The 19,865-nt window shown below is 48.3% G+C and overlaps 8 protein-coding genes across 8 annotated transcripts; 4 read left to right on the top strand and 4 right to left on the bottom strand.

The window, feature by feature from the left end:
• Window positions 1-801: 801 nt before the first annotated feature.
• Window positions 802-3,797, top strand: EDB93DRAFT_1268412 (GMC oxidoreductase-domain-containing protein; the record flags this gene model as incomplete). The annotated part of the gene is made up of 17 exons (XM_041454282.1): window positions 802-853; window positions 913-1,164; window positions 1,219-1,310; window positions 1,368-1,479; window positions 1,529-1,548; window positions 1,604-1,614; window positions 1,664-1,783; window positions 1,845-2,071; window positions 2,116-2,202; window positions 2,256-2,304; window positions 2,352-2,489; window positions 2,542-2,602; window positions 2,652-2,740; window positions 2,794-3,017; window positions 3,074-3,093; window positions 3,149-3,271; window positions 3,321-3,797. The coding sequence occupies 17 exons, from the start codon at window positions 802-804 to the stop codon at window positions 3,414-3,416; spliced, it is 1,773 nt and encodes a 590-aa protein (XP_041301345.1). The 3' UTR covers window positions 3,417-3,797.
• A 247-nt stretch (window positions 3,798-4,044) lies between these two features.
• On the bottom strand, window positions 4,045-5,037 carry EDB93DRAFT_1109000 (uncharacterized protein; the record flags this gene model as incomplete). Its single annotated transcript, XM_041447913.1, has 5 exons — window positions 4,045-4,289; window positions 4,348-4,554; window positions 4,606-4,753; window positions 4,807-4,824; window positions 4,885-5,037. 5 exons carry the CDS (start codon window positions 5,035-5,037, stop codon window positions 4,045-4,047), a joined length of 771 nt encoding a protein of 256 aa, XP_041301344.1.
• Window positions 5,038-5,227: 190 nt separating this feature from the next.
• On the bottom strand, window positions 5,228-6,847 carry EDB93DRAFT_1184638 (uncharacterized protein). The gene is made up of 2 exons (XM_041450774.1): window positions 6,617-6,847; window positions 5,228-6,560 (listed from the first exon to the last, which is right to left on the bottom strand). Exons 1-2 carry the CDS (start codon window positions 6,720-6,722, stop codon window positions 5,425-5,427), a joined length of 1,242 nt encoding a protein of 413 aa, XP_041301343.1. The 5' UTR covers window positions 6,723-6,847; the 3' UTR covers window positions 5,228-5,424.
• A 924-nt stretch (window positions 6,848-7,771) lies between these two features.
• Window positions 7,772-9,068, bottom strand: EDB93DRAFT_172079 (uncharacterized protein). Its single transcript, XM_041455583.1, has 2 exons — window positions 7,989-9,068; window positions 7,772-7,936 (listed from the first exon to the last, which is right to left on the bottom strand). Exons 1-2 carry the CDS (start codon window positions 8,720-8,722, stop codon window positions 7,933-7,935), a joined length of 738 nt encoding a protein of 245 aa, XP_041301342.1. The 5' UTR covers window positions 8,723-9,068; the 3' UTR covers window positions 7,772-7,932.
• Window positions 9,069-10,386: 1,318 nt separating this feature from the next.
• Window positions 10,387-12,026, top strand: EDB93DRAFT_1256666 (squalene epoxidase-domain-containing protein; the record flags this gene model as incomplete). Its single annotated transcript, XM_041453981.1, has 4 exons — window positions 10,387-11,100; window positions 11,150-11,610; window positions 11,666-11,918; window positions 11,967-12,026. 4 exons carry the CDS (start codon window positions 10,387-10,389, stop codon window positions 12,024-12,026), a joined length of 1,488 nt encoding a protein of 495 aa, XP_041301341.1.
• A 253-nt stretch (window positions 12,027-12,279) lies between these two features.
• EDB93DRAFT_1041451 (uncharacterized protein) lies at window positions 12,280-12,540 on the bottom strand (the record flags this gene model as incomplete). Its single annotated transcript, XM_041444563.1, has 2 exons — window positions 12,280-12,333; window positions 12,370-12,540. Coding segments are annotated over 2 exons (225 nt in total), but the record flags the coding sequence as incomplete, so codon positions are not given.
• A 550-nt stretch (window positions 12,541-13,090) lies between these two features.
• On the top strand, window positions 13,091-14,932 carry EDB93DRAFT_1108997 (uncharacterized protein; the record flags this gene model as incomplete). Its single annotated transcript, XM_041447912.1, has 9 exons — window positions 13,091-13,179; window positions 13,264-13,331; window positions 13,430-13,466; window positions 13,898-13,946; window positions 14,031-14,111; window positions 14,162-14,242; window positions 14,298-14,531; window positions 14,578-14,628; window positions 14,687-14,932. The coding sequence occupies 9 exons, from the start codon at window positions 13,091-13,093 to the stop codon at window positions 14,930-14,932; spliced, it is 936 nt and encodes a 311-aa protein (XP_041301339.1).
• Window positions 14,933-18,566: 3,634 nt separating this feature from the next.
• EDB93DRAFT_1234924 (uncharacterized protein) lies at window positions 18,567-19,312 on the top strand. The gene is made up of 2 exons (XM_041451343.1): window positions 18,567-19,145; window positions 19,202-19,312. The coding sequence occupies exons 1-2, from the start codon at window positions 18,622-18,624 to the stop codon at window positions 19,209-19,211; spliced, it is 534 nt and encodes a 177-aa protein (XP_041301338.1). The 5' UTR covers window positions 18,567-18,621; the 3' UTR covers window positions 19,212-19,312.
• The last annotated feature ends 553 nt before the right edge of the window (window positions 19,313-19,865 follow it).

Genomic DNA, 19,865 nt, shown 5'->3' with positions numbered 1-19,865 from the left:
GTGCGTTAACGTATCTCTACAGTACAATTTTCTTGCGTTCGAAGTGTCTGGTGTCCCAGCCATGTGACTGCCTGATTTGGTGCATGTCACATCGTGTAACGGAGCGCGCGTGTCCGGCTTTCCATACCCCAGCCACTCATTTCCTCGACGGGTCATCATCATTTCCTACTGTTCCTCGACCAGGATTCTCTCTGAATGAATGTATCACATGTGGTCTTGGTAAAGATTTTACCATAAAATTGGCCGGTTTATGTGATGCACGATTGTAGAATCATAGAACCTGCATAGAGTTGCTAGACGCTTATTACTCGTACCGAGTTTGAGCTCTCCGCCTCGGATTCTTGGTGCTGTCTGCGGCATAAATGTGAGCCGTCACCATTCTATTCGATTTCTCATTATCTTTAGTGACTTCTATGTCCGCCCGCAGGGTGATACTGACCGTGGGCTTTCTCGTAACATCCTTCTTCAGAAAGATCTTTGAATACGCAGTTTCTCAGCCTGCTATTTCTCTCAAATTTCTGGGTCAAGAGAAACCCCTTAGTAGTTCCGAACTTCAACAGATATTTTTTCAATATGAATTATCGCTCCTAGTCCTCATCGCGATTGGCATATTGTGCGAACTCATATGCACGGCCCTGATCTGATTGATTCGAATAGAACCACGATTTCGTCAGTTGTGTTCACATCAGGCCATGGCCAGCAGACGTCGTGACTGCCGCTGCGAACTTACGAGATAGATTTACGACATGAGGATAATGACCTCCGGTAGCGTAGCACTCGGGCTTTGGCAGCATTCCTTCGATGTCTCAGCCTCGTCCAATCTTACCAGAATTCGATATCATTTTTGCTGGAGGTGAGTACTAGAATAAGATCATCTACAAGCCTACTTTTAACGTGGCGCGTTGTGTGCAGGTGGTGCTACAGCTTGTGTTGCTGCAGGCCGACTAGCTGCGTATGATTCCTCTCTCAAGATTTTGATTTTGGAAGCGGGTGGACACACCCTCGATCAAGCTGCTCATGTCCAACCCTACCAATATGTCTTCCATCTGGCGCCGACAAGTACCACGGTGACAGTCAATGTTGGAAATCCTAGTCCGCATCTCAATGGCCGTGCACCAATCGTTCACTGCGGTCGTTGTGTTGGTGGAGGTTCAAGTGTCAATTGTTCGTAGCACGTAGCATTCTTGCAGCGAGGAACGCGGATCTGATGTAATACAGTCATGGCATACACTCGTGCGGCTGCTTCAGATTTCGATGACTGGGAGGCTGATGGTTGGGAATCTGAGAATCTAATTCCTCTCATGAAAAAGGTCGTCAAATTTACTTTTCATTATACTTTTTAAGCTGAATCATTGCATCTTGTGCAGCTGGAAACATATGAGGTGCAGCCTAATGGTCCAACCCACGGGGACAATGGACCTATCAGGGTATCCTATGGCGGTCGCGAATCAGGTCTCTGGGAAGAGTTCATCCATGTTGGTACAACCTACCACAAGCGGCCATATTGCCGACGACACGGATGATCTAGAAACATGCAACGTATACAGTGTACGTTACTGATCTTCCATCTCTGTTTGCCACCACTAACAAACTAGCATCTTAGCCATGGGCAAAGTGAGCCCATACTCGTAGCTTATTGTCAATGAAGCTCATATACGAGAAGGTATATTAATGGAACGACTGGAAGGCGTTCTGATGCGGCTCACCACTATGTCTACAACCAAGCCCACAACCAGAATTTACAACTTTGGGTCAGCAAACTCGTGAAGCGCATTATCTTTGAGTGAGTATCCACCTAGAATCGCAACTACATTCAATTGTTGACGAGCTTTTGTAAAACAAAGGGGCATGCGTGCAGTAGGTGTTGAGTTCACCTGCGATCCAGTATCCTGCCCAGGTGCAGATCAATCATCGAGCATCGTGAGAGCAGCAAAGCTTGTTGTTGTCTCTGCTGGAGCATTTGGTTCACCAACCATTCTCGAGAGGTCCGGGATCGGTGCCGAGGCGGTCCTCAAGCGTTGTGGTATCGAGCAACTGGTGAACTTGCCTGGCGTTGGAGAAAATTATCAAGGTCCGCCTTTGCCCATTAAGTTGATCTTAGCTTAAGGCCATTAGATCATCTTGGCTGCTTCGCCCCATACTTTGCTGCTGACGAGGCTGTTACCTTGGACCCCCTCTGGCATGGGGAGGGTGTTGTGCAGGGTAAGTGTGATGTTCACATATTCTCAACGCACCTCTCAACCGTCCAAATATAGAAAGCCTTGCGCAATGGAAAAGTAATGGGAAGTCGCTCATAGCGCAAAAGTCTGTACGAGTTATTGCTACTGATGACGTACTGATGAGTATTGCAGTGGCTGCGATGCCAAGATTAAGTGGCGACCTGATGAAGATGAGCTGAGAGCCATGGGTTCAGCTTTCCAAGCGCCATGGAAAGAATTCTTCCAAGATCGCCCAGACAAGGCTGTTGCCTTATTCGGTCTAAGTGCGGGGTTTGTGCATATCACTCTGTTTTGATGACATGGGTATGCTCACGTTAACCAGATATCTTCCACTCTCGAGCACCCTTCCTTTCCGTAAATATCTGGGTGTCGTTTATTTTACAGTACTGCTCCCCCGTCTACACTGTGATTCTGTTCTGAAAGTTTCAATAGCTTTACCCCAGGTCTCTTGGGAGCGTTCATGTCAAACTGGGAGAGAACGGCAAGCAAGTCCTCGACTTCACTGCGGGCTTCCTAGACGAGTAAGTCGGTACATCTCCTCTCAGAAATCGCATGACTATAATATTTCGTTCAGTCCATCTGATATCGTACCTCTTAACTTTGGATACAAGAAGACGCGAGAAATATCTCGACGCATGCCTTCCTACCGAGGTGAAGTCCCTTCAGGCCACCCTTGTTTCCCAGAGGGAAGCGCCGCAGCATGCAGCGAAACGTCCGGGCCTGTGAACTTGAATGCGCCTGACATCATCTACACTACCGAAGATGACGAGGCAATCGAAAAATTTCATCGTGACTGCAGTACGTCCTTACCGTGGTCCTCAATTTTACCGTAAAGATACTGAATTGGATTTCAGCCCAAACGTCGTGGCACTCGGTGTGTGCAATTAAAGGTTTTGATGACTCTGCTTGACTGATCCCTGCGGGTGTAGCTGGGGACTTGCGCCATGAAACCGATGTTAGAGAAAGGTGTCGTCGACGCTCGGTTAAACGTGTATGGCGTGGCGGGCCTGAAGGTTGCAGATATGTCTATCGCGCCAAAAAATGTTGGCACGGTGGGTATTGGATTGCTAACTTTGACGCGTGGCCTAACTGTCTCCCCAGAATACGTACTCAACGGCACTCCTCATTGGAGAGAAGGCTGCGCTGATCATTGCTGAAGACTTGGGTATGAATTGTAGAGAATACACTAAGGGGTAATGGGAAAGTGCACGGCCCATCGCGTCCTTGATGCTTATGTTTGCAGGAGTGATCATGAACATGTACTTCAGTAGCACGCCCAGAATGCGATCAGTGTGTGTCTCAGGATGGCTGTCATGGATTCAGATGAGTTGATGAACCTATTTGTGATACTACGGCAGAATTTTAGCAGGGTAAAAGAGGACGGGATATGGAATCCTTACTTGGACAATGTAAACCAGCAATTCTTGAGGTTGCCGTCGACGAGAAATAAAAGTTGCTTGCTGCAGCCCGCTATGCTCAAGCTCAGCTGGAGTGTGATGTCTGACTGAAGAAGTGACGCCTGTCGCACCCAAGCTATCGGAGGCCGTTCATAAGAAGACATCCCAAAGCACCGCCTCCAGCCGAGATCTACAAATGAAAGGAGTAGAAAAATATATTGCGAACATAGGTAGGATGGGGTGAAGGACTCTAAATATCAACGACTAGTGGTGTAGCAGCCGAGGAAAGAGGATTGTCTGTCCATAATGGGATAGGTACTGGATATACAATTACAATATTCAAACTTTGGAAATTGGAAATTGGGGAACAGTCATGTAGCGAAAGGGGGATGATGTTTTGGTCATGATAAAATAAAATGTGGTAGTAATCAATCCAGGTCAAAATCTCGGATTTTGAGAAGATCTTCAAGAGATGATTTCTTCCTCTCGGGATCAGCCTCAAAGCTGTGAGCTTTTGTTCGAACGAATGGCCTTCGAAGGACAGGAGGCGCCCAGAAGTTGTCGCTCGGCAGGTATTGACGAGACACTTTTGGACGGGTGTTCGCAGCTTCTGACTTGACGTATTTTTTAAGCTGGTGGATTCTCTGCTGTCTTTTCGCCAAAGCATCCGGTGCTAAGAATCATGTGTTAATCTATGTCTCGTGAATACGTATCGCAGTAGGTTCACATACCTAACATAACATCGGACGCTACGAATGATCCCCGTGTCGGAGATCCAGCGGCAGCATTCACTGCAGTCTGGATGGTCCTTTCACGAGCGGCCAGTGGGTTCTTCGGCACTAGTAACTCCTCGATGCCCAGTTGGGCACGAGTGTCGACTCCCCCACACCGTATGACAAAGTTGCTCTCCAAAACGAACAAGAGCGAAGTGATTCGATCTGTACAAACGGTGAACAAGAGAATCCAACAAAATAACGACTGGTATTTACCCCCCATATCGGCAGGAAACGCAGGCCTGCGGCGCCTGATCCAAAGAAGCAATTTGAAGTATGCCGACTTGTAGGGCAAGAGTTCTTCTGAACACAGAACAAAAATGTACAAGGCCACGCCCTCGCGTCTGAGAGTTATCCGCGCGTTCTTGAACCGAGAGCATTATCGAACGAGTTTGCGAGCCTTGAATTTATGTTTACCTCTGTCAGAGCAATGATCTGCACGAAAAGATAATCGTCAGTTGACTATAAAAGATGATTCGATTGTAAAAGCACGACCTTTCGACTGTAGTGCTGTAATTCGTGGTCTTCCAACCGACCGAATTTCATAACGTCATTGATAGCGTCCAGGAAATGGGGTAGAGAGCCCAGACGATGAGCCAAATCATTAACGACTGCTGGACAATCGAGTGCAGGGAAATCGTTATTCATGGCGTGATTGGTGAGTAGTTGGAAAGATGGAAAGATGGAAAGAGGTAGGAAGAAGGTCATTTAAAGGAGCGACAGTTTCCACAAGATGTGGATGTGGACGTTGTGGACGGCATGACTAATGAGATGCGGATTGTGAGCCCTAGCGTGGTAAGGACCCTGTGTAAAGGAAGGGCTCCAAGAGTTTACCGCACTCGAATGCGTAAGCTGGTCATGCAACCATGGCATGAATGAAGGGCAAAAGGTCTTAATTGATTATGGAGAAACGCAAGGGCAATCCGACACGACAATCGTTAAATTTGCATGGGTTCATTTGATTTCTTAATACATATGCATCGAATATATCAGGTATGAGAGTTTCAAACTGTGTCAAACAATCACCTCACGAGTTCATAGCCCCTCTATAAGTCTCCGGATAATGGGGGCAGTCTGCTTCCTCGTCGCGCTCGCGTTGCCCTGCTTGTAAGCCCTCGCAACAAATGAATCACCAAATCGCGTTTCATCGGCCATTACGTCTTCGGTATCGTCGACCTCAGGTTCATCAGCCGCGTTGGCGTTGCCCACGAACTTTGAGAAATCAAGCCTTTTTAGCTGAAGCTCTTCGCTTGATTCGAGGCCTTGCCAAAGTGTCTCTGTGATGCCTTCGTCTGCCTTGACTATCCAAAGTTGCTCCCGCCTTCCCTTGCCTTCATTGCTCCGAAAAGTAGTGAGTATGCCGAGAACGCTAAGATCTCTTTCGGTGAGCCAATCTTGAATTTCTTTCATAGGATAACTCGATGATGCAAAGAATGCGGAGAGGCGAAGTGGGACGGTGGCAAGACCCACTTTTATCACATGCACGTTGAATGCGTACTCTTTGTAGTCTCTCCGCAGCAAGTCCCGCGTGCTGAAATGGGATACAGAGAGCTTCTTCTCTCTCAACGTCGCAGACAGAGACTGAACGGAAGGGAGATGGGTAATTAGTTGGTTATCCAATGATGCAGAGACTTCATTGTGGGCCAAAAGGGATCGGGGGATTAAAAACGCAGCCGCCTCCCTGTCGACATTCAGAGCTTTCCCTCTCTCTTTAAGGCCATGGGTGTCGATCAAAATGGCACTAAGCAAGAGTGTCGACAATTCTGGGGGTATAGAAAGATTGGGGAACGATTGATACAATCTTGCAACAAGAGACGAGCAACTTCCAGCCGGTTCGACTATCCTGGGATCAGTTGTACTAGCATCCTTGTATTGTTCTTCATCTTCGTGATGATCTATCACTGCAACAACCCTGGCTGTTTCAGATGCATATCTGGTCTGAAGGACGTTGTGATCCACAAGTGCAAATTGCGACACGTGTGATGGAATAGGATCACCAGAGCAATAAAGCTCTTCGAAAGGTTGGTTGATTCCAGCGAGACCAAGGGCGTGCAAATTTTCTGCTCTAAGGACAAAATCCTCTCTAGGTGTAGTTATGTATGCGATCGCTTTCCCGCTCGTGTTGGAGCGCAACCAAGCATATCCGAGTGCACTAGCGAGAGAATCGAGATCTGTGGTGTAAGACAACAGTAAGGACTAAGAACGAGCAAAACACAGTTCAGCATACCACCCGCTTCATTGCCCATTACCACTGTCCATCCTTCCCCATTATCAGCTAGAAAATCTGCTTTTTGGGACTTGAGGTATGACGAAAAGTTGAACGTAGTAGACATTGAACTTTGCCGCAGAGATTTAGCAGGGAACCTGAAGTTTAGACTTGCAAATGAAAGGGATGTGATTTTTGCAAGTCGGGGAAATAGTTGGCAAGAAAGCACGAAAGCCCATAGGACCGCCAGGTAGGAATATTTGGTAAAGATCATACAAGTCGGAGCGTCAAATATGATGATGCGGCGGAAGCTAAATTTAATGGCTTGCTTTACTTACTACGTCGATGCCAACAGCAACAACTGATTAAAACCCCAGTCCAAAAGGTACCAGTGCTTTATGGCGCCTGAAACGTATTCAGCCTCACTGTTACTTGGGGCCGCTGATACCATCTCTCCTGCTCGCTAATAAAATTTTCGGTGTCGGTTCTGCTGTGTTGCCTACACAGTAGAACTGACACCGAAAAGTTGATTAAGAAATGCCTACTGACCAATGGGTGCCAATAACAGTCGCACCTGCAGGAATATTTGAGGGAGCTCTTCCAGATTATATCCGTACTAGTCGCACGATGCTCAAGGCCTCTGGTGGAATGTTGTCATTCATTATCGCGTCATCCTCCAATAACGACAGGTTTCCACCTCATACTCTCCAGCATGAACACAGTAACCTGCGGCAGCACTTCCTGATCATCAACTGTCTGCACTAATCAGGAGGAGCCATCTCAGCCAGTAAATGAACAAAGAAAGGCATAACCTACGCCGTTTACGCCCCACAACGTGACAACTTAATAAGTTCCTAGCTTGGAGAGGGTCCACTGAGAAAGAGGGGATTTTTGTGCATCAACGGATTCGTTCCGTGACTCAAAGGGCCGCCGGGGACCGTGAACAGAAGTGTCTCCGCCTTCATGTCTTCCCTGTCGAGCGGGAAGAATTCTTCAATTGTGGGCAAGGGATTCATTCTGGGGTAGTTGTGCAATAAGTAGGAAAAGAAATCCTTGTTCGACTCGGAGTCGTAGCATAAGTAGTTGTACAATAAGTAAGAAAAGAAATCGACGTTCGAGTCGTGGCATAAGTAGTCGTGCAATAAGTAGGAAAAGAAATCGTTGTTCGAGTCGTGGCATAAGTAGTCGTGTAATAAAAGTCAATAAGTAATTGCAGCGCAGTACATAGTGTTGCATATTCATATTCATATCGTACATCGGGGGTTTCAACATTCTATCTTCAATCAAACGCAGGTCTGGACCTGGCTAGAGCATTCCATAGCACTCTACAATGTGATTTAACTGGCGGAAAAACGCGTCAGTTTCCCCGCTGTGCCAAGCTCAAATAACTCACCAATCCTCATCGTCTGACCTCTCATCAAAGTCCGGCATAAAGTCTTCCGTCTCGTTCCACGCTTGACGAAGTTGGAACACCGCCTCCATTACAGATCCCCTCTTGCTGTTGTCCAAGCCTGCGAACGAAGCCGAGCGACGAACGATACGTGATTGCCGAGTAGCAGTCGTCTGTCTAACTTGATGGTGAATCAAGGTAGGGGGCTTTGACCTATCCTCCGTGTGGTTCAGACGTCTCTGCAAAGCGGCCTCTTCCTCCTCTTCCTCTTCCATTTCTTGTAAGATCGCTCCAGTTACCGATGGCTCTCTTCGAATCTTCGCATCAGGCTTGGAAGCCTGTTTGTTGCGGAAAAGAGCAACGATTGAATTACGAATACTCTTGTTAAGCCCTGCTTTAGACTGCAAGGAGCGCTTGAGGGTCCGCTGAGGAAGAGGGGATTGTTGTGCATCAACGGATTCGTTCCGCGACTCTTCAATTGTGGGCAAGGGCTTCATTCTGTCGGCATGCTGTGACACGGAGACATGCCTCGAGGTTGAAGCACTGCGAAGCTGGTGCGCCGACTTATGCCTTGATAGCCCATGATGTGGGACATCCGAGTTGGCATATGCACTCTGCATGACGTTGCGATAATGGCAGTCACCTTGATCGTGACAGGTCAGGCTAGAATGTCGATAAATGAGGGGGAAAAAAAAGCTTGACCGCCTAGGGCGCGCAAGGAATCCGCGCGAGCACATTCAGGAGAGCAAAAGCAAAAATCATGATCTTCAATAGTCGGTTTGCCGCAAAAGCATTCTTTGACACCGATGTGAAGTGATGCAAAAACGTTGGTGAAGATGAGGGGGTTCATTCTGAATGATCAGTGTAGTGACTTAAGTCTTACGACCGTCGCCGCGTACAGAGGTTTTATATGCCACATACTTTACTGTGGCAGAACACAGTGGATTGTGGAATGATACAGAGTCGCGGACATTCGGAAGTGCCCGATAGCTGACATTTTATGAAGTAGGTGAAAAGCGGAGCTGCAATGAATACAATACTCACCCAATACTGGAGATGTGTTCGATGCACCAATTTTTGGCCCCCGTTAACCGGGAGTTGCCTGTTAATGAATGACGTTGTGAATAATCATTCTGAAGTGCCCACTGGTCGACATTGTGTAAAGCTAGTCGAAAGCTGAACTGTAATGAACATGACGCCCAACATACGTCCGCACGCTTTAAGAGAGGTGTTCAAGATCAGATCGGTATATATAGTAAGTAGATCCCCTGGCCATTGGATATCGGTTGAAAAAACTAGAAGCTGTTATTAGGGAAGAGACAGAGCTGCTGAAGGTGGGCAAAAACGGTATTGAACACGCTGATTTCGCAGTACATCAGCCCTTCCAATCGACATCAATGCGTATTGAGTCAAGTCTTTCAATTATATCTGACAAAAGCTCACATTAGATTTCGTTTCGAGTCTTGCCAGTCCAAAATCTGCGGCTACTTTTTATCGTGAACAACGGCCCAGACAGTACGTATAAGCTTCCAACCTTTGAACTCTCCATTTCAACCATACAGCCGTCCACGTAATTGGGCACCCCGGACAGAAAAAGTCGCCGTACGGCAGCTTGGGAGTAAATCTGAGCAAACACCATCCGATGATCCAGGGCTCTAAGGCCATTATAGAACATCTGATCATCAACAATGTTAGATGCATACGACGGCGATCAGGTTTTGTCCCGAACATCGAGGTTGATTGAGTCAACGTTTCTGGAGACCGGTCACATCTGATCGTTTGTGGTGAGGGAATCGCCAGTAGTATTGGAATGATTATGGCCAGGTCTTGATCATTCTTGATCTTTGTCCCATCAACGATGAATTTTTCGTCAGCTAATGTGACTTATTTGAAAGAGCGGATAACTTGAACCACTGGATGTGCAGCAATCAGCAAAGGGTCTGCAACTAGTACAGTGCAAGCTCAGAATGTAAAACCGGAGTTCAGTTCAGAAAGAGATAAAAAATCCTGCTTTAGTCTCCATTTTGCGGTCTGATCTCTTTACAAGGTGAGATGGGCAACTACTAGTAGTCGCAACCGGATATGAGTGGGAAGTTATGACAGGTGGAGGAACGTGCGCGTGACTCGGAGCGAGCACTCAGCAGAAGCGCTTGATGCCAAGAGTAGCGAAGACGAGTAGTCAAGTCAAGACTCAAGATATCTGAGCTATATATTCAGTGTGTAGGACACTGTAGAGTGAATGTTGATTCGCCATTGAGCGAGGCGGCCAAGGCCTTACTAATATTTGAAGATCATACGAGTCGAACTTGCGTCAAATCACGTGCATGATTCAGATGCGGCGGAAGCTTTTAACAGTTTAACACTTATTTTGCGAACTAGTCTCTACTAAGTATCCGCGTCGATGTCCTCACAGTACGACGTACTTATCGTCGGCGCTGGCATCGCTGGTTCTGCTCTTGCATATGCACTGTCGCAGTCTTCAGCTCCGCGACGTCGCATTGCACTCCTCGAGCGTAGCCTTGCTGAACCTGACCGCATAGTCGGCGAGCTGCTCCAACCTGCCGGTGTCGCCTTCCTCGACAAGCTTGGTCTACATGGTGCATTAGAAGGTATAGATGCGATACCAGTACACGGATACGCGGTCGTTCAAGATGGTCGTATTGTCCATATTCCATACCCTGATGGACGGCAAGGACGGAGTTTCCACCACGGACTATTCGTGCAGGGACTGAGGCAACACGCAATGCGCGCAAAAGGCGTGGATGTCATTGAAGCAACTGTGAACGAACTGGTGGAAAAGGAAGGAAGGGTCGTTGGTGTAAAGGCTACGCGTTCTAACGGCAAGGAGAAAGAGGCTTTCCGCGCAGACTTAACAATTATTGCAGATGGGTGCTTCTCTAACTTTCGTAGTATCGTCCAAGGACCATCTGCACGCCCTTCCAGTACTAAGTCGTATTTCTGTGGTACGATACTCAAGGATGCGCGGTTGCCGATGTCGCAGCACGGAACTGTTGCACTCATACGTGGCCACGGACCCGCGTTGCTATACCAAATATCGGAACACGATACCCGCATACTCATAGATGTAAAAAGTCCAGTGCCATCTGACTTGAAGGTTTGTTTTTTGCCGTTCATAGTTTGCATGCGCTCAGGTCCCCCCACAGAAACATATCATCACTGAGGTCTTGCCTTCCCTCCCTAATCAACTACATGAGCCCATCCGTGCTGCTCTTTCTGCTGATCGTGTTCGTCGCATGCCTAATTCATTCCTACCGCCTGCCCCTCAGACGCACAAACATGGTGTCGTCCTTCTCGGGGACGCCTGGAACATGCGCCATCCGCTAACAGGTGGTGGTATGACCGTTGCACTGTCCGACGTATACATACTTTCCCGGCACCTTGATAAAGTAAACGACCTACTGGACTGGAGCCAGATGAAGAAAGTTCTTGACAAATGGTGGTGGGAACGCAAAGGACTGGCCGCGACTATCAATATTATGAGCGTCGCCCTTTATGACGTATTTGGGGCTGATGGCGAGTGTTTGGCTGTTTTCCAAGACGGATGTTTTAAGTATTTCGAAAGGGGAGGAGAATCCGTCCGTGGTCCAGTATCATTGTTGAGTGGGTGAGTAATTTCCCAGTCACGATTGCCATGTTTTCTATGTTGACCACCGACCCAGAATTGCACCTTCAACCTCGCTCCTTGCATACCACTTCTTCTATGTGGCATTGTATTCTATATGGGCGCTTTTTGCATATCCTCGACGTATCTATGTGCCCCGCGCGAATAACGAGCTGCATGTGAATGGCACTACCAATGAGACTGGGAATGGTGGAGGAGTGCACACTGACGAAAAAAATCCGGACATGCACATCATGCAAATCCCTTCAATACTAGATTACCCTCGACTATTTTGGTTGAGCTGTAGAGTCGTACGTGTCACTACTTGATTGTCAGTGATCTTGGCTGATATTGTGTAGTTATGGACTGCAATTGCAATATTTGGACCCCTACTATGGACAGAGATTCGTTGGTGGTGAATTCGTTGGCTAGAGTTGAACGGTTCAGGACAGCTTCTATATTTTGGAGTTATTGTACGTGCTTGTGGCACATAATCATATGGAGGTACAATTGTAAATACTATTATGGTTCGTTCTGATCTCCTACAAGTCTGTCGTTTAGCTTACAAACAGTTATAAACGTGTGTGCAATCGCTGCCCGCAGGATTCATAATTTATGACCTGTCATGTGCCATATTCCATTTCGGTCGCTCCTCGATTCGTTCTAGGGCTATCAACGCAGATGTCGACTGCTGTTCCGTACCCGCCCCCCGTAATACCAAAATACCTAGCGCCTGCAGGTACCACTACCAATGAGGGTGACAATGAAAGGACAAAGGAGGAAGACGTACGCATGACAACCTAAGACGATTGCCGCGACTGCCAAAATAGTATCGCGCTTCCCGAACCCAAGCGCGTCATACGCTGTTGGAACACACGAGTGAAATCCAAAGCCTGCCAGTGACCTCAAAAAGGCGACAGCGGCAATCGCTGAATGTGAAAGATTTGAAATGAGTAATACGGGAACCAAATTATGCGTACCGGGAGCGGTATGAAGCTGAAAGCATTTAAGGATGTAGGTCTGGGTACACTGGAAACGGCTGCTCCTACAAGTGCCATACCCTCTTACGACCGTCAGTAGAGAAACAATGCTAGGAAAATAAAACAAACAATATCTGGACCAACGCTTATGAGCTTTAGAGGTCCAGCCTACGATCAAGCACCCTATTGGTAGCAGAGATTCAGGAACCATAGCAGCTGGTGGTCAATCGAGTGAGCACTCGAGAAAGATGGATATTATGAGGGCAAGTACAACATCGTTGTTAATTCCGAAGGCAGAAGACACTTGGTCGATAGCGGGCGCGACCATACAGGAAGACATTGAACTGATAAAACTAGATGCTGATATGATCAGCGTCGCAGCCTATTTGCGTCTATAACTCCAACTCTGAAAGGACTAAGCCCGATAATCATTCTGGTCTGTACACGCAACACACTTTTTAGTATTTTAAGGGTCATCTGGACCGTCCCGGTCAACGATCAAGATGTCTGTACCATTAGTTGCCGCAAGCAGCTCGATGTCTGAGAGTGACCATGTTCTGGGACTGAGTTTAGCGCATGGTCACCTTGTAACGTCAGTGTGGAGACACAGAGCGTAGTATGCCATGTTTCCCGTCACAATCTGATGGACTGAGCTTGGTGCATGATGGCCTTGTAGTGTTAGTGTAGAAGACACCGAGTGCAGTGTGTACTGCCGCTGGCCGGGCACGGAGTCCATGGACGCAGGTGTGGCAGACATGTACGAATGACATTTGTAACACGTGCTTGCGGACATGTAGAACGCTAATGTCTGGACTCTGAAAACAGATACGTTTTGATGACAGTTAAGAAGGAGGTCAAGCTGAATATTCAACATCTGCCGTGAGTAGTGTGGTGAATCTGCCAGTCGTGTGAAGTGTACTGACCGTGACTGCTTGAACCGTGACTGATTGATGTCACATTTCAAGTTCAAGATGCGCGTAACGGTACTTTCCACCGTTGCTTGGAGGAACCTAATTGATTGAAAAGTAGCGACTCACCTACTACTAGGAATTGATGCTATGAGGCCAGCACTATTAGATCGTTGGGCAAGAACGGAGGTCATGCAATTTCTTTCACGCGAGTGTACAGGGACCATGATGATGATGATACCGATAGCTATACCATCAAATGATTCCCTTCTATGGACCGCAGTGCTAATTGTTATTAGCGCTTCAAGAAGTGACTTCTCTCTTTTCTCCCACCTGCTACTTGCACCCCCATTGCGTTCACAGTAATTGACCACTCCCACTCACGATGAGTGAAGACCATAGACTTGATCCTCCTCCAGAAGTCTGCGAAGCAACCGTTCGTGAAAGCTCGGTATGTAGTCCGACTCAAGGGCTTACTCACTGTGGATGAGCGCTCGTAAAATTTATCGCTGTATCTGACGCTTTCTTCGTCCAGAGCCAACCCCGTGGTCGAGTCCAGCAGGCTATTCAGGAATTTTCAGAAGACATCACCAAGAAATTCACTAAGAAATTCACTGTAAGTAGACAGATGGGTTTGCCGATTCGAATATGTCTGACATTGTGCAGAAACGTTTCAAGCGTTCCCGCAACCGCATTCCCGCGGTCCAGAACGACAACCGAGGGTCGTCCGGAGTACCTGCTTCGAAGGTACTTGCATCATGTTATCTGGTTTTTGTCTCTAACTTTTGTTGGTCATGTCAAGGTTCTCGCCTCCCCTCCTGGTGCAGGGGAAACCCCTTGTCCCAAATCAACTGATGATGAACTTCAGGGTGCCCACGAGGCTTTAGAACACATGAGAACACTCGGTGGACCTGCGCAGTCTGTGACATCTGCCGCCGACAATGCTCCAGCAGGTCTCACTACTGCAGATGATTTCAACACCACGTACCTTCAGCCCCTGAAAATTTTCGATACTGTCATTGAGAAGATTGCAAATGTATGGGTTGCTCTCCTTGGTTGGTAGCGAACTAACCACGTTATAGGTGCATCCGTACGCAAAGATGTCGTTGGGCATACTTTCTGCCGCAGCCAAAGTACGTTCTATGTTGCTCGGTGGTCTACCTCCCGCTCAGAAGTTATGGTTCCTTGCAGATTATTCTTGCCCAAGCGCAGCGCGACGAATCAGTACATCGCCTTTTCCAGAAATTAGATCAAGTTTATGGCTTCATTATACAAGACGATAATCTTTTTAAGGTTGAATCGATGCGCGATGTCGTCAGAAAGATTGCTCAGCAGACTCTCGAGTGCGCCCGTTTCATCAGAGAATACTCAGAGACGAAGAGCTTCTGTGAGTCGTCAGGCTATTGCATTCGCATATTAATCTTATCCTTACTGTGATCATAGGGAAGAGAGTCGGTAAAAACATCATCGCGGAAACGGATGATATCATCACACGGTACAACGATGCCTTGGATGGCCTTATGCAACAATTTCGGGATCAAGCTGATCGGGACGTAGCAATCTTTGTTCAATTTGCTGGTAAGGATTCATAAGTGCCTCTTATTTTGTGTACTCATACCCTTTAAGACGAGGCACTCGATCTCCGCGGCATGATTTATGCAGGGGGTGCGGGACTAGATACTGAGAAGCAATGTCTACCAGGCACTCGTATGGACATTCTCTCCCAAATTACCAAGTGGATCAACAGCAGTGGAGATTCTGTTCCGCGTGTAATGTGGCTCTCCGGCCCTGCAGGCAAGGGTAAATCAGCCATCGCGCACACGATTGCCAACTGGTTCAACGAAACGGGAGGCCTTGGTTCATGTTTTTGTTTCGATCGGCGTAGAGAAGCAGACCATCGCCACGAAAAGATTTTCTCCACCATCGCGCGTGACCTTGCTGATCGTGATCCAGGGATGAAACGAGCGTTGGCAGATGCAGTCAAGAATGCAAACTCGCTCAAGAATACGACGGACATTATCCAACAGTGGCGCAAACTTCTCATGGAACCGCTAAAGAAGCTATCTGCGTCAAGTGTAGGGCCTGTCTTGATTGTCATTGAAGCACTGGATGAGAGTGGTGGAGTGGAGACGCGGCGTAACCTCCTCCGCATCCTTGCAGGTAGACTTCAGGACAAAGGACTCCCCCAAATTACCGAACTCCCTTCCAACTTTCGGATTCTCGTCACTTCTCGTCCGCTTCACGATATAGAACAGGAGTTTGAAGGTGCTCATCATATTTTACGGTTGTCCATGGACGATATCCCATCGGAAGTCGTGGAGCGCGACATCCACACGTTTGTATCTGAGGAGCTGAAGGGGTTATCAGATTTTCACGACAGAGAGTTAAAAACCCTCGCTACGAAGGCTGAAGGACTTTTCGAGTGGGCGCGTCTCGCATGCGAATACATCAAAAACGCTCCTCCGGGTGTACGCCAAATGCCTCGCTTCAATGCTCTTGTGAATTGCAGTGCTGGAAAACAGAAAAACCTGTTGCGCGATATGTATTTGGTCATTTTGAAAGAAATCATGAAAAGGGATCAATATGATGACGACGAGTATGAGGAAGCATTAGCAGGGTTTCGTTCCGTGATGGGACAGATACTTGGCACAGCTGAACCGCTCCCATTCAATTCCCTCAATATCATGCGGAACTACTTTCCAGACCGAAGCAAGCATGACAACATCGACATCATTAAACGTATGGGGTCCCTCCTCAGCGGCACCACCGACTTATGCACTCCCGTCCGACCTATTCATGCATCTTTCCACGACTTCTTAACAGACAAGTCATCTAGCGGAGACTTTTTCGTCGAGGTGTCCGACGTCCAACGTGACCTTGCATTGGCATCACTACGAGTGATGGAACATGGCCTTTGCTTCAATATCTGTGATTTGAAGTCGTCGTACCTCCCTAATTCCCAAGACATGGCGCTGCCTCAACGAGTCAAAACATCCATCCCCCCACATCTCTCCTATTCCTGTCGATTTTGGGCTACACATGTTCGAACAACGGGCTTCGACGATGGGCTCGCAAAGGAGATCAAGTCATTCTTCGATGACGAACGACTGATGTTCTGGATTGAAGCACTCGGACTTCTCAATGCATTCAGTGGTGCAGTTGCTGTGCTTCCACTCGTTGCCAAGTGGCTGAAGGTGAGCGCATGTTTGCAAGACAGTGTAGGACGAACAGCTTATCAATAAATACAGGGCCACTCTGGATATGAAGATTTGCGGTCCGCCACGATGGATGTACAAAGATTCATTCAAGTGTTTGGTGGCATGATTTTGCACAGCACGCCGCATCTGTATCTATCAGCGCTCCCATTCTCGCCCGTCAACTCCACCATGGCTACCAAATTCACGGCAAGGTTTCCGAATAACCTTCGTCTCGCATCTGGTTATGATTTGAACTGGACAGTTGTTCAGAGCATAATTAATGGGCACATTGGCATGGTCAACTCAATCTCGTTCTCACCAGATGGTGCTCGCATCGCGTTTGGTTCTTCGGATAACACCGTGCGGCTGTGGGATGCAGTGACGGGACAGCCATTGGGTGAGCCCTTGAAGGGGCACACTGAAGGAGTTTCATCAGTCTCATTCTCACCGGATGGTACTCGCATCGCGTCTGGTTCTTCAGATAACACTGTGCGACTGTGGGATGTAGCGACGGGACAGGCGTTGGGTGGGCCCTTGGAGGGGCACACTAAAGGAGTTTCATCAGTCTCGTTCTCACCAGATGGTACTCGCATTGCGTCCAGTTCTTGGGATACAAATGTGCGACTGTGGGATGTAGCGACGGGACAGCCATTGGGTGAGCCCTTGCAGGGGCACACTAAAGGAGTTTGGTCAGTATCGTTTTCACCGGATGGTACTCGCATCGTATCTGGTTCTTGGGATAACACTCTCCGGCTGTGGGATGTAGCGGTGGGACAGCCATTGGGTGAGCCCTTGCAGGGGCACACTGAAGCAGTTTGGTCAGTCTCGTTCTCGCCGGATGGTACTCGCATCGCGTCTGGTTCGGAGGATCACACTGTACGGCTGTGGGATTCAGTGACAGGACAGCCATTGGGTGAGCCCTTGCAGGGGCATACTAAAGCAGTTTCGTCAGTCTCATTCTCGCCGGATGGTACTCGCATCGCATCTGGTTCGGAGGATCACACCGTGCGGCTGTGGGATGTAGCGACGGGACAGGCGTTGGGTGGGCCCTTGGAGGGGCACACTAAAGGAGTTTTGTCAGTCTCGTTCTCACCAGATGATACTCGCATCGCGTCCAGTTCTTGGGATAACACTGTGCGACTGTGGGATGTAGCGACGGGACAGCCATTGGGTGAGCCCTTGAAGGGGCACGCTGGAGGAGTTTGGTCAGTCTCATTTTCACCGGATGGTACTCGCATCGCATCCAGTTCTTGGGATAACACCGTGCGGCTATGGGATGCGGCAACGGGACAGCCATTAGGTGAGCCCTTACAGGGGCATACTGGAGGAGTTTGGTCAGTCTCGTTCTCGCCGGATGGTACTCGCATCGCGTCTGGTTCGGAGGATCACACTGTACGCCTGTGGGATGTAGCAACGGGACAGCCGTTTGGTGAGCCCTTGCAGGGGCACACTAGAGGAGTTTCTTCTGTATCTTTCTCACCGGATGGTACTCGCATTGCATCTGGTTCGGAGGATCACACTTTACGACTGTGGGATGTAGCGACAGGACAGCCATTGGGTGAGCCCTTGCAGGGGCATATTGGAGGAGTTTCGTCAGTTTCATTCTCACCGGATGGTACTCGCATCGCGTCCAGTTCTTGGGATTACACTGTACGGCTGTGGGATGTACCGACAGGAAAGCCACTGGGTGAGCCCTTGAAGGGGCACACTGAAGGAGTTTCGTCAGTCTCATTCTCTCCGGATGGTACTCGCATCGTGTCTGGTTCGGAGGATCACACTGTACGCCTATGGGATGTAGCAACGGGACAGCCATTGGGTGAGCCCTTGCGGGGGCACACTAAAGGACTTTGGTCAGTCTCGTTTTCACCGGATGGTACTCGCATCGCGTCTGGTTCGGCGGATAACACTGTGCGACTATGGGATGCAGCAATGGGACAGCCATTGGGTGAGCTCTTGCAGGGGCACACTAGAGGAGTTTTGTCGGTGTCTTTCTCACCGGATGGTACTCACATCGCATCTGGTTCAGAGGATATGACTGTGCGAATATGGAGTGTAGTGAAAGCTCAGCCATTCGCCAAGTCCAGAGAGCTAGACTCCTCCACATCTCCGCTGCATCAAAGCACTCCACCTCCCACCCAAGAAAGTTGCATCATGCCGACCAACACTTGTAACAATCACCTCATTTGCTTCTCGTCTAGCCTGGAACACGCCCTGTCCAACCCCGCGGACTTGCTCGAATCCACCTCTCATCATGATTCTAATTCATCCCCTTTCTTACTGCAGACTGATGGATGGATTATGGGACCCGATCATCAGCTCCTTTTCTGGGTACCTCCTGCTTCCCGACATGCATTTTATACTCCTGGGACCTCATTGGTGATACCCAGAGGATCTCCTGAGATTGATTTAAGCCGTATGGCACATGGAACGCGCTGGTCAAGTTGCCGAGATGTGTGAGTTCTTAGTCTTTACCATCCGTCTTCGCAATTGCTGATATCAATCTTGCTAGCCCCACGTAATGATGATTTAGTTCCTGCAATATCGAGTGTATCGTCTAGTTCTTTGATTCCTTGTTGATTTTATACCTGGGACCGACTCTGAATTTACTGTTATACGACTGAACGATGCGCCGAAAAGCAGACTGAGTGCAAATCAAATCTTGCTGCTGAACCGTGAGAGCACGAAACGAAACCTAATTCTTCAAAGACGTGGTTGTACCCTTGAAAATTATGCAGATATTGAGTCGTTGTTACAGGCGCTTTGGTGTTACCGTTGAGATATCATCCAATCATCAGACCTCTCCCCTCAATGTCTCCCAAATCAACCTTCTATATCATCGTTACATACTAACTTGTATGCATTCGCTCGCTGCTATGTCTAAGGACTGCTGCGAAAAACAGCATCTGAAGACATCTCTAGCTGTGTCGCCGTGCTCCTTGGTATTGTCGACGAGCATTACAGATGGCGGGGAGGAACGTGGTAATAGACCTCGGAACTCGAGAAAGGCGTACGGACAAAAAGACTGATGTACTAGGACTGACTTTGCTTACTTATTACCATCGTGATGAGTGCGACGTATCCAAAGGCGAGCTCAACGTCGAAGACTCGAATGCTTGGCAAGGTGAGTTTAAAGATCACCGTTATCTGCAACTTCCGGACATCATCGTATTTTT

The sequence above is a fragment of the Suillus bovinus genome (assembly GCF_016758785.1).
Source record: "Suillus bovinus strain UH-Sbo-P2 chromosome Unknown EDB93scaffold_132, whole genome shotgun sequence".
NCBI classification, from domain to species: Eukaryota; Fungi; Basidiomycota; class Agaricomycetes; order Boletales; family Suillaceae; genus Suillus; species Suillus bovinus.
This window is presented reverse-complemented; position numbering and strand designations above follow the sequence as displayed.